General features: G+C 37.2%; 1 protein-coding gene across 7 annotated transcripts in view; it reads right to left on the bottom strand.

Annotated features, from left to right (window-relative positions):
• The window catches only part of NAV1 (neuron navigator 1), a 256,933-nt gene that overhangs the window by 95,144 nt on the left and 145,836 nt on the right, over nt 1-15,953 (bottom strand). For all 7 annotated transcript variants that reach the window (XM_087889298.1, XM_034414207.3, XM_034414203.3 and 4 more), the window contains one exon: nt 2,896-2,998. In XM_087889298.1, coding sequence (XP_087745424.1) covers nt 2,896-2,998 — 103 coding nt within the window. The remainder of the gene's footprint in view (nt 1-2,895; nt 2,999-15,953) is intronic.

The raw sequence follows: 15,953 nt of genomic DNA, 5'->3' as shown, positions 1-15,953 counted from the left end.
GAAATAATGTTCAAAGAGAGTTTTTACCATACTCCTGCTGTGCTTGTGGAAGCCTAGTAAAGACCAGGTGTGTCAAACTCGCGTTGTCACAGTGTCATCATGTGACATATCACAAATTTCCTCCCCCTTTGCTAAACCAGGTGTGGGCATGGTCAGCGCTTGACACATCCAGCCTGTGAGCTGTGAGTTTGGCATCCCTGCTTTACACTTTATTCAGGAAAAGCTTTGAGAGTTCCAATGCAAAAGGCAAACTAGAATAGGAACCTCAACATTCATGCGGTTTAGTGTTGACATTTCTTTTATATTCAATATATGAGCATTTCTAAATGAATAATCTTGACTATTTGCTCATTATTCTGGGAGAAAGAGTCACCATACTCAATTTTAACTATTATTTCTTGTGACTAATTGAATGTCAAGATGCTATTTCCTAACGCATCCAAAGAGAGAAGAAAAATGATTGTTTAGGGTGTAGTACACTGATTTTAGATCTAAGAACTCTTAATACCTACAATGAAAACAGAAAAGAAAGCAATAGACACCACTATTCATTGACCTGTCATCTAAAGACTAGTCGACACACAGAAAAAATACACAGAAACCGCTATGTGATTATAGCTAAATGAATTTAGAACAATGAAATCCACTGTGAAAGAATATAAGTTATAATTTGAATGTGAGACAATGTCTTTTACTGCTGTATGTCCTTTAATCATTGAGTTATAACATTGGATTTAAGATTACTTTAATCTTGCCTTCCGAAACAAAAAGAAAAGCATTGTGGGCCTTAAAGACTAATTTACGATTTGTGGACTGCAAGTCATTTCATCAAAGAATGACATGCTTCTCAAGTCACAGGCTTATGTACACGTAGTGCTGCCTGTGCATATCTTTTTATTCTAAAGATAATGGTATGTCTTTAAAATGCTTTTTTTCACAGTCAGTGACTATCCCTGCCCTGCATCTGAAGAAGAGATTACAGTCTATGAATACCTATGTTGTTAGACCAAAAAGTGTCACAAGACTCTTCTTGGTTCAACTTCAAGAGACTAAAATAGCTACTCTTTAGAACCTGCTTCTTCCTAGTTCTTGCACACATCACAAGCAATGAATGGATGAATGATTGGCTTTCTGGTGGGCATAAGCATAAATGCAGCTGTTAAACATCCTTAAAGAAACTGATTGCCTTGAATCGGTATCTGGCAGAAAGCACATGTGCAGCCAATGATATGCACAGAGATTCTGTTATACTGGCATCTTCTCATCTCTCAAGATCCATATGCTTTCCCTCTTGCCTAGCCGAGCTCTCTCAAAACTAGCCTTCTATAGAAGTAACAAATGCTTTGGATTTCTTCCATGAAGCAATCTCCCTTGATCCAACCTCCAGCACATTTAGCTAAACAAATCAACTGGAAGCAGCCCAGCAGTCCTCCCTTGCTGGATCTCATGCTGCAGTGAGTCATCTGGGTGGAGTTCATCTGCCAGTTCCCACCCTACATGGAGTGAGGCAGTCAGTGTGAGACTTCTATTTTGCATTGTGAGCCTTTTTGTGGTGTGGGGTATTAAAAACAAGACAGAAACTAAGACACCAACTGAGCAACACTGAGGGAGCACTGCATTTAGAGAAGCAGTCAGTTATTACTTGAAGTTCACTCAAATACACGCACAGACACACAAAATCTATGACCTGCATTAATCTCTGGATTTATGTGCAGAGTATATTCAAATGATTCCAGCTGCCTTTTAGTAATTTCAAACTCAACCTGGGGCTACCAAGCTCCTTGAGAAAAGAAGCTAAATTCACACTGTCAGACACTAAAGCTTTATGGTTAAGCATTTCTTTTCATGCTGGTGCAAAGTCAGTTTCCACACTCTGGTGCAAAGCTCAGAATGTAATTTGGGATGCCAGAGAGTTAAACTATAGAACTGAGCAGAAAAGTGAGCTGATAGTAACCGTGTTTTCTCCTCATTCCCTAACATGGTAAAAATAATCTGATCACCATTTCCATGTGCTTGGAGAATGATCACCTTGCCAGCCAATTCCTTGCCTTTTTTCCACCAAATTACATTGATACATAGCTGTGGTTTGCTCACTGGAGGTCTAAAAAAGCTGCTGTCACTGCATTAGCTCATTTGGACAATAGGGAGCCAAGGGAAAGTTTTACTATCCAGAGGCTGCTGCCAAAGCTCAGGTCTGAGGAATGGGAGCGCTACGATTCCAGCTTTGTGTGCTAATGTCACAATTCCATCATCCTTAAGATTATAGAGATTATTGATGAAACCAAATATTTTAACCATGATTTGTTGATTAAGCCATATCAGTTGGTTCACGTGTAAGGCTAAGTTGTAACAGTTGGGTTCAAACATTAGGTTAAATCAAAACAAGCCTAATATATTAGGGGTAGAGTTTGATGTAAAATAATCTTCTATATTTAGAAGCACTATACAGTATTTGGTGTTTTTGAATAAATGTGCCTTGACTTTCTGAATCAAAACACAGGCTAATCGCACTGCTGTCAACATCAAAATACATCCTAATACCATTAACACAGATCACAGCATGCAGAAAAGAGGAGGCCCAAGATTAAAGAACAGAACTGACTTAATTAAAAGAACTGAATAATTTTATAAAATCAGCATCTGCAGGGTCTGCAGAAAAGAAGAGTGTATATGGAAAATAGGACGGCCGCCTTTCTAATGCCAGCTTTTCAAAATCCTAATCCTTTAGGATAGAGGTGCTTTTTGCTTTTTACTAGATGAGCCATGCTAGCGCTTTTGCCCTTTGATTTAATAAAAGGTCAAACAGAAATTGGCCAACTGATTTATATTAATCCGCCAAAATGTCACTTCAGTGCTTTAGCCAAGAGCAGAGGGAACCAAGAGCAGAGATCTCACCTGTGAGTTACTTGGGAGCCCCGTAAACTGGACATGGTCTCTTCAAGGTTCTGCCGCAGATCGAGCACATTTTGTACTGTCCTCTTTCTCTGGGATTCAGGGTCTGTTGGGAAAATGGATAGTATGTTCAAGGTTGATATTATGTTGAAAGAACATTATATCACTCAGACAGTGAATGGCAGCTGCAACTTTTCCACATATCCATGGCTTTCATCTCTCCATTCATGAACTACTTATCATCTGCTACAACCATACTCATGCCCAGCTTTTCACAAATATAGTATTTACCTATTTCACTTGTTCATATTCCATTTCAGATGATGGCATATATGTGTTTGCATCCGTTCACCAAGTTAAGTTCGATCAAGTTTCAGATTCAATACAGAAATTTGCAAGTCCTAATTAACTCTTGTTTAGTAAAAATATTCCTGTTTTGATAGATATAGATGATAGATAGATAGATGATAGACAAACAGACAGACAGACAGACAGACAATGAAAAGAGAGCTATATTTTCTGTTACATTTTTTAAAAAATCTTTCTGTTCCACAGGCTTAATCTAGATCAGTGCGTCAAACTCACATCATCATGGTGTCATCACGTGATGTATCACAACTTTCCCCCTTCGCTAAACCGGACGTGGGCATGGCCAGTGCGTGACGCATCCAGCCTGTGGGCCACGAGTTTGACACCCCTGATCTAGATCAAGCATTCATGAACACTAATTACATTATAGTCTCTTCTATAGCATTATATGTATGGGTCTTGAAATATCTGCCTTTGAATTACCTTATTTGCAAACAAAACCATTTCTTAAAACAACTAACTTACACATCACTACTGGTCTCCTACTGAGGCATCAGAAGCAGATCTTCTGTAAACTCTGAATAGCCTGTCATGTGATCCAGCTGATGGAACTACATTCCATAGAAACTATCATGGCTTGTTATCCTCTATTATTATACTGATGTTAACATACCTTACAAAATAAAATTACTTGAGAAAATATAATTGAGGAAATCAGAAACAAGCTCAAAACTCTTCTGCAAAAGCCAAACTAAATACAGAGGCAATGGCCCAAATGCAGACATGTCACACAGAAACCAGATACTGGAGTCTATTAACAAAGAAGCACATGACAAGCAACTACCGGAATTTCCTTATTTTCTACCATATCTTCCATTTTGTCACTCACTCCAGAATTGTCTTTTTTCCAGTAAAGGAAGACAGTTGAGTGAAGACAGTTATCAAGGAATTGAGAGATAGGTTTGTACAAAGAACTGAGGTGGCGCAGTGATTAGAGTGCAGTACTGCAGCTACTTCAGCTGACTGCTAGTTCAGCAGATCAGCGGATCAAATCTCACCGGCTCAAGGTTGACTCAGCCTTCCATCCTTCTGAGGTGGGTAAAATGAGGACCCAGATTGTTGGGGGCAATATGCTATTTAGCATACTGTCTTTGGTGTAAGCCGCCCACAGTCTTAGGAGAGTGGGCGGCATAGAAATATGAATAATAATAATAATATGCTTAATTAAAGCATGCTTGCATTTGCACAACATGCTAAGCTAAATTAACTTGAATTTTGTTGGTACTTTAGTGTTTTATGTAAATTTGGATTAAATTAGTTGCTTCCCATTATATATTCTGCAATCCCCAAAAATGAATTAATTCAAAAAGACACTGAACTGTGTGGTGCAAATTCAGCTATTGTGGAGTAATATGTTTGGCACAGAAAGATGTCTGAGAGGAGACATGCCAACATTTCAAACATCTGAAGGGATGTCAGACAGAAAAGCTTAAGGTCTGCTCTCTCTCATTACAGATTTAAGTTGCACAGAGACAAAGTCACACTTCATATTACAAAAATCTTCCTAACAAAAATAGCAATTTGAAAATGTAACCAATTAGCCAAAGGTTTAGTGAACCTGGTTATGTTTAATTGGAAGCTCAACTGACATTTGCCTGAGGTGCACTGATTTGGATGTCCACAAACTAGCATTTGGACTCAGTGGTATAACTGACCCTTTATATGGATTTCTCCTTTTTTCCTTAAATTGGAACATATCCCCCTGAGCTCTATGTCTTTGCAATACATTCAAGATTTGATATGAACATACACGATTTTTTAAAAGTGGACTGCATATCACAGCAGGTTATGAAACCAACTCATAAAATATTCTATGAATCACTCCTGAATTAGTTCCCATTCCAGTATACACCAAGTTTCCTGCTTGATATATAGACCACACACATTCAGAACTAGACAGACAGGGAAATTTCAAGATATAGTCCAAGTCTTTGCCAGCTGTAATCCTGATCATCTTTCCTATCCAAGTTTTATTCTGGTAACAGCACCATACTTCTGCCCAGTGATAGGCAGCCATTATATTAGCTTACAAAATAGGCTGATCCATAGAAAGGCATCTATAGAGTAGATTTGACTATTACTTAATGAAAATTACTAATCTTTTGATTTAGTAATCTAAATATTATAGTAGATACTTCCTTTACATATTTTGTAATAGGGGAACAAGAATCAAACACTGCTAGACAGTTGCACTTTTCCTCGCTATAATTTGATTGTGTGCCATCAAGTCATTTTCAAGTCTTAGTGACCACATAGCTAATACTAATAATCCTTTCACTCCAATTCAACTCTGCATTATCTTATCTGGCCTGAGACAATCAAATTTGAAACCCAACACACAACCTACACATATTTGCTTGTAAACTGTGTGGATAGGGGTACAATCATATGCCACCCTCGAAAGGTTTTTAAAAGCAATACTCAACCTGGTTAGAAAATCTGAAGTTGTAACTGTGGAAGAAAAGAAGCAATAAAGAAGAGTGAGAATTAAAAAAAAAAAAGTAATAAAACAGCAGTCATAATGGGAACTCCGGGAAAGCAGCCAGCTGACTTCAGATGGAATGAGTGGCTGAAGCTGGTTTTCTCAGCATCAGGTAAACTCCTTATTTGGGATATGAATTGCTTTAAAGAATTTCAATCTGACTTTGCATGCAGGAATGTGAAGTTTTGCTGCCCAGAGAAGCAGAGCAGGGCACCCCATTTATATAGTTATGGAACCAAAGGATCCAGGAAGAAAAAAGGAATTTTTCAAATGCCCTGATAAAGAATAACTTCCTGTTTACTTAGAGACAACAGTACAATCCATATGTATAAATATGGAGAAAATGATTAATTTAATTAATGGGGTAAGGAAGGCTTAGATCAGGGTGTCAAACTGGTGGCCCACAGACTGGATGTGTCATGCGTAGACCACGCCCACTCCAGCTCCGCAAAGGGAAAAAAACATTGTGATACGTCACATGACAGCAACATGACACAGTGAGTTTGACACCTGTGGCTTAGATGATAGTTGCTGGAAGATAGTAAAAATGGCTGGTTTGCCCCACAGCTTCGCCTACGCAGAACCTAGAATAGGGATAGGTATCTTTCAACCCAGAATTGGGCAAAGTATACTGAGGATATGACTGCAAGCTATAAGTGGAAATGCTCTGCTTAAGCACAATTCCTATTGAGGTGATCATCACAACCACTTATCAACAACTTCTTTTGTTTTACTATAATAACTTACTGAAAGTAGATAGTTTGCTTAGCATAGTGTCTTTATATATAGCTGAGATTTATTAAGTATGTGGATATAGATTGGAAGTGGACTCTAATCATTTTGGTTTCTATGTAATATGTGTGTCAATCAAACTTTCACCTCAGGTTTCTACACTGCTACTACTAAAGCAGTCATTTTATTATTGACTTTAATCAACTACCTTGCTATTTCAAGCTGTAGGATCTGAGGGGGTTGTAACACTTGAATCACTTTTAGGGGGGGAGGGGAAGTCCCATGATAGGGACTCAAGAGCAAATAAAAGCTGCTCCAGAAATATTTTTGGTAATGTTATTAGAAAATTTTTAACCAACTTAGTTTAGCATTTCCCTATATAAGCAATAAATGTTAGGTTTTAGGAGATGAACAATGGGACAGGACAAGACTGGATTTCTGGCTTTGAAATACAGGTTTTAATTTTACTTCTAGTCTCCACGCACACAATGGATTATGAATTGGAATTGTGTTTCTTTTTCGAATTACTGCTCATTCACTTAACAATCTGCAGCTTTGGGATGTCAAATATCTATTCCTTCCTTAAACCATGCCTGCAGTCCCACAAAAGCTATTCCAAATCTGTATTTATTTTAAATAGTAACCCTCTAGTGATCTCTGAAGTCTCATGTGAGAACATGGAAATCTTCCCCATTCAAGAGCAGTAACACATTGTGAGACTTTGGTGTTTATGATCAAGTTGTCATCATGGTTCAAGATGAGGCTACCAAATTTCACAAAATATGTCCCCAATGAATGTTTAAAGTGATTTGAGCAGTGCAAAGAGAGCAACAAGTGGAGATGTTAGCCTAAAATTAGCCTCTTTCTTATCCCATTCTATGCCAATTTATCACCAGTTTTTCTTTCTCTATTGGCTTGTTCATGGTTATTTAAGTGGATGTTTCTTCAAATCTATCTTGGGACTTAAATGAAAGTGGCAACTGCATGTCAACATATATGTCCAACCTTATGAAGCATCCTTTACAGTACGAATGGATGGACAAATCTTGTAACACATTAAACAGGGCAGAATTGTGTTTGTGTCTGTCTGTGTGTGTAATACAAAAGCAAGCAATGAATAAATAACACTTCAGATAATTTGACAGAGGCTAGAATTTGGCTTTGCAGGACATACTGATAAACTGCTAGTGAACAATATGTTTGTGTGTACATTGTATGTATGTATTGTAATAGAAATAAATACTCTTCTGCCCAGATGGATTATATCATTAGGATGAGACAGCTGTGTTTGTGAGTAGATTATAACAAAGTACATGGAAGTATCAACAAACACAATGATTGCATCTTGGCATATGCAAGAGAAAATACTGAAGAGTGTAGAGGGAAATCTGGGAGCACCATAGCTACGTGGTGGGTCCAAGAGAAAACTGTTGGAAAGAGCTGCTTCCACTTTTAAGGAGCATAAGACATGCTGCTTTCTACCCTCCCCTTGATTTTTAAATAAATGCTTTTTGGTGCAACAGGCTTCTCTGCTATCTTTTGCAGATCTCTTTCCATGCCCTGCTGTTTTCCTATGGGATGGGGTGGGACAAAGGAAACTGTTTTGGCTTTTATTTTTTGATAAGGTGAGTAGTATTGGAATAACTCCTATTCTTCCTCTCTGATCTGAAAAAGTTGACGTTAAAATTCTAGCACTAGAGTAAAATTGTTTGTGGATGTTTTTGCTGTGGCTAGGAATGTAAATCCAAAGCAGGGTGGACTTATGGGTGGACTTTTCCATTTATTCTCATGGAAAAAGATCTAAGGTAGCTTCAGGATTGCAACCTGAAATGTTTCATTTTGTTGGAGTAATGTATGAAATTAGCCATATGAAAAATGTAATTGTAAAAAAAAAAATCTGTTTATTTTTTTACAGCCTGCAATGAATAAATTAGAGCAGTGGAATCAACTTTTAACACCATGTAGAAATGCATATGAGATTCCCAGCATTTTCCCATCTTTACATCAGACTAGCTAATCACTGCCAACACTGGCATCCTTTTGCAGCACTTAATGATTTTGGATATTTGGGAGCTGGAGTGAAATTTATTATATAGGTCTTATATTTACAAAGTTTCAGTTTTCCCTTCCAGCCCAGTAAGGCACCTCTCATTTCATCCTGGTTCATCTTCCACCCACATTACCAATATGTCTGCTTGGCTATTTTTGGACAGAGGTTTTCTGTTTTTAGACACATGTTCAAAAACATCCAGTGAGAAGTACTAGCATGGAGCATCTCCATACTAGTGACAAAGCAACTTGCAAGGTGATGCGCTTGCCTACCTTCACCCAAACCTACTCTACCTTGCCTTAATGAAAGCAATTTGCGGCTTCCCCTCCCCCAACAGCTGGTAACCATGAATCAGAGGGAGACAAAGGTCAGAGACGACCACAATTGCTGTGCTGTTAAATTCTCCCAAGTAAAGCTGAAAGCACCAAATAATTCACAACCATTATTGGGGTAGATGAAAGCTTGATGGTCTGGGCAGAGCAAATTATACTGATACTTTCCCCCCCCTGTCAATTCAAGGAGGAACGCATCTTAACTCGGCCATGAAGAAAAGTAGTATACTGAGCCTCGTAAATTAAATCAACATGCATTTTCTTTCAATGTAAAGAGCAGTTCAGCACTTATGGACCTTAATTGGCTATTGTTCAAAAACTCCACAATCTACCTCCCCAATCTATGTTCCGATGCCAATTATTTAGTTGTAGACAGATTATAAATATTCTCTATATTGAAGATAGTTGCAAGGAAAACCAAGCAGAACATTCAAGTTTCACAAATTTTGACAATCTGATATCTTATTTTGTCCTAAAAAAGAGCCAGATCATTTGACAAAAAAAAGGAGTGTCCAAGCAGATAACTAGTTCAGATAATGCAAAAATAGGATTTCCTTTCATCTTCAAAGAGCAGAATACTATCAGAGAAGGCTGAGCAGTTTGTTCTAATTTTGTAAAAGCAAATCAGAATTTGGTTTATCTAAAGCCTCACCTAATGCCTGCACATTACTTTTATTTTCCTCTTTTCTTAAACAGACATAGCTGTAATGATGTGTAGCTTAATGTAAAGGCTGCTGCCTTCCTTCTAGAGATACTGATTTGCATTACAATAGAATATAGAAAGGATACTGAAAACCAGCACCTTATAGACTGCTTATAGTACTGTACATAGATACTTCAGAAATTTTCACTGTCAATATTTATCTCAATTCCAGGTTATCAAATTTTTGGAGAAAAAGTCCTGCAAAAACTAGGAGCCGCTTCAATCAAAAACTGAAGCATGGCTCTCAAGAAAGATCATACACTTTGCATAGCAACTTTTAACAAATAGCTAAAAACCGCTAGTTTTAAGAAATTATTTTATCCTCATGCTAGGATTCAATATCAACAAGTGGCTTGAAGTTGGGTTTAAAGTGTAGGGAAATAATTCCATCCAAACCAGAATTGTCCTCACTCTATATATCTATGTTGAATGTGGATCTATTGGTTTTAAGGAGATATTTGGTCCTCATGATGAAGAATTGCATGCTTCAGAACTGTTGAGCCTATGGTAGGGGTGAAATCCAAAATTTTTCTCTACCGGTTCTGGGTGGGCATGGTAGGGGAAGGATATTGCAAAATCTCCATTCCCACCCCACTCCAGGGGAAGGTGTTGTGGCCCGTCAGCGGCCTGTGCAGCTAGTAGCTGATTCAGACAGCGAGGAGGCTGGTGTGGTGATGCGCCAGCAGCCTGTGCAGCTGGCACTTGAGTCAGACAATGAGGAGGCTGGAAAGATGTGGTGCCAGAGGCGGGGATTCAGCCAGGGCCTTCAGAACCTCCAGAAGCTCCCATAAGTGAAGAGGAAGAAGAGGAGGAGCCTCTTCTTGATGCACGAGCGCACAGAGCTGCCAAAAGGCAGGAGTGGCTCCTCAGGAGGAGGTCTCCTCAAGAGTAAGGCTTGGGGCTAATTGGCCACTCCCCTAGACTATTTAAGGAAGAACAATGACTGAGGCAATTTGCAGGAAACAACTTCGTTCATATTCCTTTGCGTCTTGATTCCAGAAACATCTGATCGGCTCTTGCTCCTTTCTTGTCAGTTTTCCTGCAAATTGCTTCTGGGCATTCTGCCAACCGCAATAAGATTACGGTTATCTGAAATACCGTGTTTCAGAATTGAGTTATTATTCTTTGGATTCTTGTCAGCTGTTAATGAAGTTAAATTAACAGTCCTTGTTCAGAAAAGACTGATATAAACTGTACTTGTGTTCGAACAACTACTAAGAAAAACTTATTAGTAATCCTTAATTAGTAAACTAAGGTTTGTACGGACTTTGTGTGTGCTGAGTTCTTTGGGGTCCGTAGCTTCCAGAACAGAAAGATACTGCAAAATCCCCCTCCCTCCCCACTGCTGGGGCCAGCCAGAGGTGGTAGTTGCCAGTTCTCTGAACTACTCAAAATTTCCACTACCGGTTCTCCAGAACCTTTTGGATTTCTGGATTTCACCCCTGGCCTATAGCATGGCTTGTTGGTAGACAATGCTTGTTTGTATATGGGGCTGCAGAAATGAACAGAAGGTAGGCAGCATCCAACACAGTAGATTCCCTGCAAAGATTTCTGTGGGTAGTTAATACAAAATAGCTCACTGTTTGAGGAAATCAGAATTAAACAAAGTCTCTGTTTACTTATCCTGTACTGGCTTATTAGTAGGGTGAGTGGGTGTATTTATCAGTGTTTGTGTATATTTCTATGTGTTGCTGTGTTTATTATGCCATTAGCTAGGATTCAGAAAGGCCCTACTTAGATGACTCAAGGTCTGCAAAGACTGCTTTATAGGGTAAGGATCCATGTATGCAATCTCTTATTATCTATGCCTTAAAAGGCAGCACTCAATGGTCTATACAGGGCTAAATGGATATTTCCAGTAGCAAGCAGATTAACAATACATGCTGCTTAGAAGACGAAGAGTAACTCAAATGTACAACTGTTGCATTTTAAAAAAATTAAATAATGAATGGCAAACTAGTATGCTGCAAAGGAAAGCTCCAGCAATTTCTATCACCAGTACAACTCCTGAGACCCATAGAGCAGGGGTGGGCAAATATGGCCCCTTTATGACCTGTGGACTTCAACTCCCAGAATTCCTGAGCCAGCTTGGCTGTCTCAGGAATTCTGGGAGTTGAAGTCCACAGGTTGTAAAAGGGCCACAATTGCCCACCCCTGCCATAGAGGCATCAGAAAAATCAGAAAAAAATACTTCCTGGTTTGGATTTCAATTTCATTTTCATGTGTGCTTTACAGCAGGGGCAATGTTAAGCCTGGAGGACTTCAACTCCCAGAATTCCTCCAGGCTTAAGGCTTCCCAGTTGAAGTCCTCCAGGCTTAACGTTGCCAAGGTTGGAGACCCCTGCTTTACAGCATAACATAATAATTTGTAACAGGTGAGATGTCTCTACAGATATTTTATCATCTATGGGAATGTATGGTTAAAGCTGTTTAAAACTGGTATTATTTACATTTATAGATTTTATAAGTTATAATTGCTCAAAAAATTGATACAATTGAACATTCTTTGATTAGTTTCCATTCTTGTCAAGAGGACCATTTACCACAGGTTGGACTGTTCCAGAGGTGAATCGTCTCATTTTAAGATTAAATGAGAGTTGAATTTAAAACACTTCAATATTTTTCCTTGGCTAGTCCATGCTTCAACTCTGTCAGGCACAAAGGATCAGGTCCACATTGATGGTCCAAATAAACTGATTTATTGCTTATCGTGCCTATCCACAAAAAACTTCTCAATTAACAGTTAACACCTGTTTGGGGTTAGATAAGGGTCAATGGAATTCAAAGGAAGTCAGATTTAATATGCATCCATATACATATGGATTCTAGGCTGATCCCTAGTTTAACTCCACCCCCCAGGTTCTGCCACTCCTTCTACAAACTCTAACTAGAGTCTTCTGTAAGAGCTTCTAATGAAATTCTCCAGCATTGTGCTTACTGGGAGAGATACAAAATTGCTATAGTTTGAAGAAGAGTGTATGAGAACAAAATAAGGGAAGAAAAAGCTGGCATGATATGTATCAATGTAGCCAAGATAAACATTTCTTATAATATTTGTCACTTGTGAGACTAGGTAAACGATGCAACTTGGAATCCACATTCTTGGCTCCCTGGAGGAAAATGAGATAAAAAATATATGGAATAAATGTATTTTAAGGAATTCACTTGCCAACTTTGAGAAAGCATTAAATATTTTGGAAAGAAAATCATTCTGATAAATTAATAATGATATGGAAGATTCAGAGTAACCACTAAGGCAGACATTATTCAATATTTATCAATGTCACTAACATTTCAGAGACTTGAGGAATATTTGCAGTGGTTATTTATTTGCTTATTGCAGCTTTTATTGTGCACCGCCTGGAGTCCCTTTGTGGGGGAAATAGACTCTCCCTAAATATGATAAATAAATAAAAATAAAAATAAACTTATATTCAACTCCAATAAACCAGCACTCTGAATGGCTTATATAGCCTTGTTACAGTAAAAGGGTTATAATAAAATACAAAAAGTGGTATAATAATATGATGTTTCTACTGCAGGGACTCACAGAGAAAGTATTTATAAAGAATGAGGTCAATCTTTCTCTGACAAATTGGTAGGTGATAAAACAATTAATAAAGAATGTGATAAAACTGAATGTGCACTTTAAATACAAATCGCAATTCCAGCTTCCTGTTTCAACCCTTTTCTGCAGCTATTATCAACCACTCTGGTATGTCCCACATATAACCACAAGATGGCAGTAACAGGCCTAAGATATAAGAAAATAGTTTAGAAAGATTCTTAACAAAATTTAGCATGGGAAAATATAGCCTTCCAATTCGTCTGCCTGTAAGCAGCAATCCATAATCTGAGAATATCTTCTGGAACCCATTATTCAATAATATTTGGACCTGTTCCCAAAGCTCAAGGATCTACAGGGGTGAACAATCGATAGGAAATGTCTTTTCTTATTACTAGGAACTCTGTCACATGCCAAGAAATGTTTATATAGCTAAAGCCAAAGAGACAAAATTTGATCCCATAGAACAAGGCTATGTTTTTTAAAGGCTATGCTTGAGTTCACATTCAAGCCTATTCGAATTCTGAGGGAAACTCACATCTCAAAACACATTATTAACACATATATCAGTATTTCCACATAAAAATATTCTTCCTCATTTAAATATAACACATTAGAGAGAATTCTTGGCTAAAAATTATAAATCAGATCTGGCAGAAACTGGAATAACAACTTGAAAAGAGCAGCTTCAGACTGAATATACAAAGTTAAACAGGGTCTCTATCTAGCAATCAACCTGAATTTAAGATTCATGAATCATTCAGTATTCTTGAGCACTTCTGAAATGAGGTCTTGAATTGACAAAAAGCCAGAGATCTTTATGTTCCAATCATCTGTAAAGCGACAGGATGGTAAGAAGGAGCAGAAAGAGGAATACCTGCCAAGTAAGTGGACTAATAAGAGCCTGTAGTACAGTGGACTAAAGCACTGTTATTAACATCTGCTGCTTGCAATTACTGCAAGTTCAAATCTCACCAGGCTCAAGGTTGACTCAGCCTTCCATCCTTTCAAAGGTAGGTGAAATGAGGACCCAGATTGTGGAAGCAATAAACTGACTTTGTATAAATATACGAAAGTATGAAGGCTATTGCTTAACGCATTGTAAGCCGCCCTGAATCTCCGGAGAAGGGCGGCATATAAATGAAAGCAAAAAAAAAAAAAAGTGATGCATTTTCATCAGTTTCCCAAAGTCTTCCAGTTCTATTCAAATAAGATCATTGGGAAAGAGACTATACTGTAAAGGGAAAGAAACCCTTAAATCTGTTTGAAATTGTGCACAGTTTATTCAAGGGAAAAAACAAATGCCACCCCCAGAATTCTTCTCTCCGGCCAATCTCATCCCATTTGGTTGAAATACATACAAAAAGTTACTATTGTTTGTCTTTTTTATTTATGCTGATCAATGGAAGGCATGAAGTTTCTCTTAGTCTAGACCTTAAAGTCAAAACAGGAAACCTCTGACTTGGTCCAAGTCAAAGTAGGCTGCTTCTAGCTAAATTGTCTTTAGCTGAAACTTTTAAGTCTGAATATATCCCTGCTAAAAACTCATCTCCTAAAAGCCAACTCTGGACATGTTGAGACAAGTTGTAAATATATCACTATGACCCAGCCTGTGTGCGTGAGAGAAGAAGGTAGGTTTGGTTCATATGTGTCCATGCTGGAACTCTTGCATAATTGCACTGCTGTGCTTTCAATGTATTCTATTTGAGATCAACAGAACAAACAATCTAAAAGAATTAATAGACCCAAGTTCTACATCAGGGCTTAAAACAACAACAAAATGAATTCAAACCATTTTAACCTCCCAGGACATTTTATGGCAGACCTTAAAGTGATTGTTTTAGAAAGAAAGGACTTTAACAGCACCATTGACCAAGAAATTTCTAAACCTCCACACATCAAACATTTCAATTACAGACAGGCATAACGATCACAATTGGTTTTAACACATTACAATTGTTTATTGATAATGTACTTGTATTGAAAGACTGGAAACCTAATGTGGATTTTTTGTTGAAAGAACAAAAATGAAATTGATGATGTATGTATTTGAAAATTTAAAAAGATGCAAATTCAATGAGAAGATGAGGGGATTTGCAAAGAGAGAGGAAGAAAAAGAAGGTTGTAATTATCCATTGAAAAGAAGGTCAGAAGTCATTCCTTAACTTTGGTTTTCTTTTCTTTTTCCTGCACTTTCATTTTTTCTCTTTTTCTTTTGGTTTGTCTTTTATTATATAAAAATTATATATATATACATTTTATATATATATATATATATATATATATATATATATATATATATATATATATATATATGCATACATTATATATATATATATATATATATATATATATATATATATATATATATGCATACATTATATATATATATATATATATATATATATATATATATATATATATATATATATATATATATATATATATATATATATATATATAAAAAATGTGTATTCTGTTTAACATGTAATCTGTATCTACATAACCAATCTGTCTTCTCTTCCCAATCTACCAGTGCCTCACTTCAATGAAATCCTACATAGTCTACTCTTTCTGATGAAATTGATGTAATTCACAAAAGCTTATGCCTTTTATTAGTCATTTTATTGAAATTTTTGATAAACTAAAATAAACTACACTAGGAAAAAAAGAAAAAGAAAAGTTTAGAAGGTGCAGAAAAAAGAAAAAAGCAACAAACAAAACAATAAACAATAAATAACACCAAACATAAGCGAATGTGCTGACTTTTCACCCTCTATTAAAGTTAAATTATAAAGATCTCATCTCCTCATAGCCTAACTTTTAAT

Source organism: Pantherophis guttatus, chromosome 3 (genome assembly GCF_059756535.1).
Source record: "Pantherophis guttatus breed Tessera chromosome 3, ASM5975653v1, whole genome shotgun sequence".
In the NCBI taxonomy this organism is placed as follows: domain Eukaryota; kingdom Metazoa; phylum Chordata; class Lepidosauria; order Squamata; family Colubridae; genus Pantherophis; species Pantherophis guttatus.
Note: the sequence above shows the minus strand (reverse complement) of the source record. Positions and strands in the feature narration are given on the sequence as shown.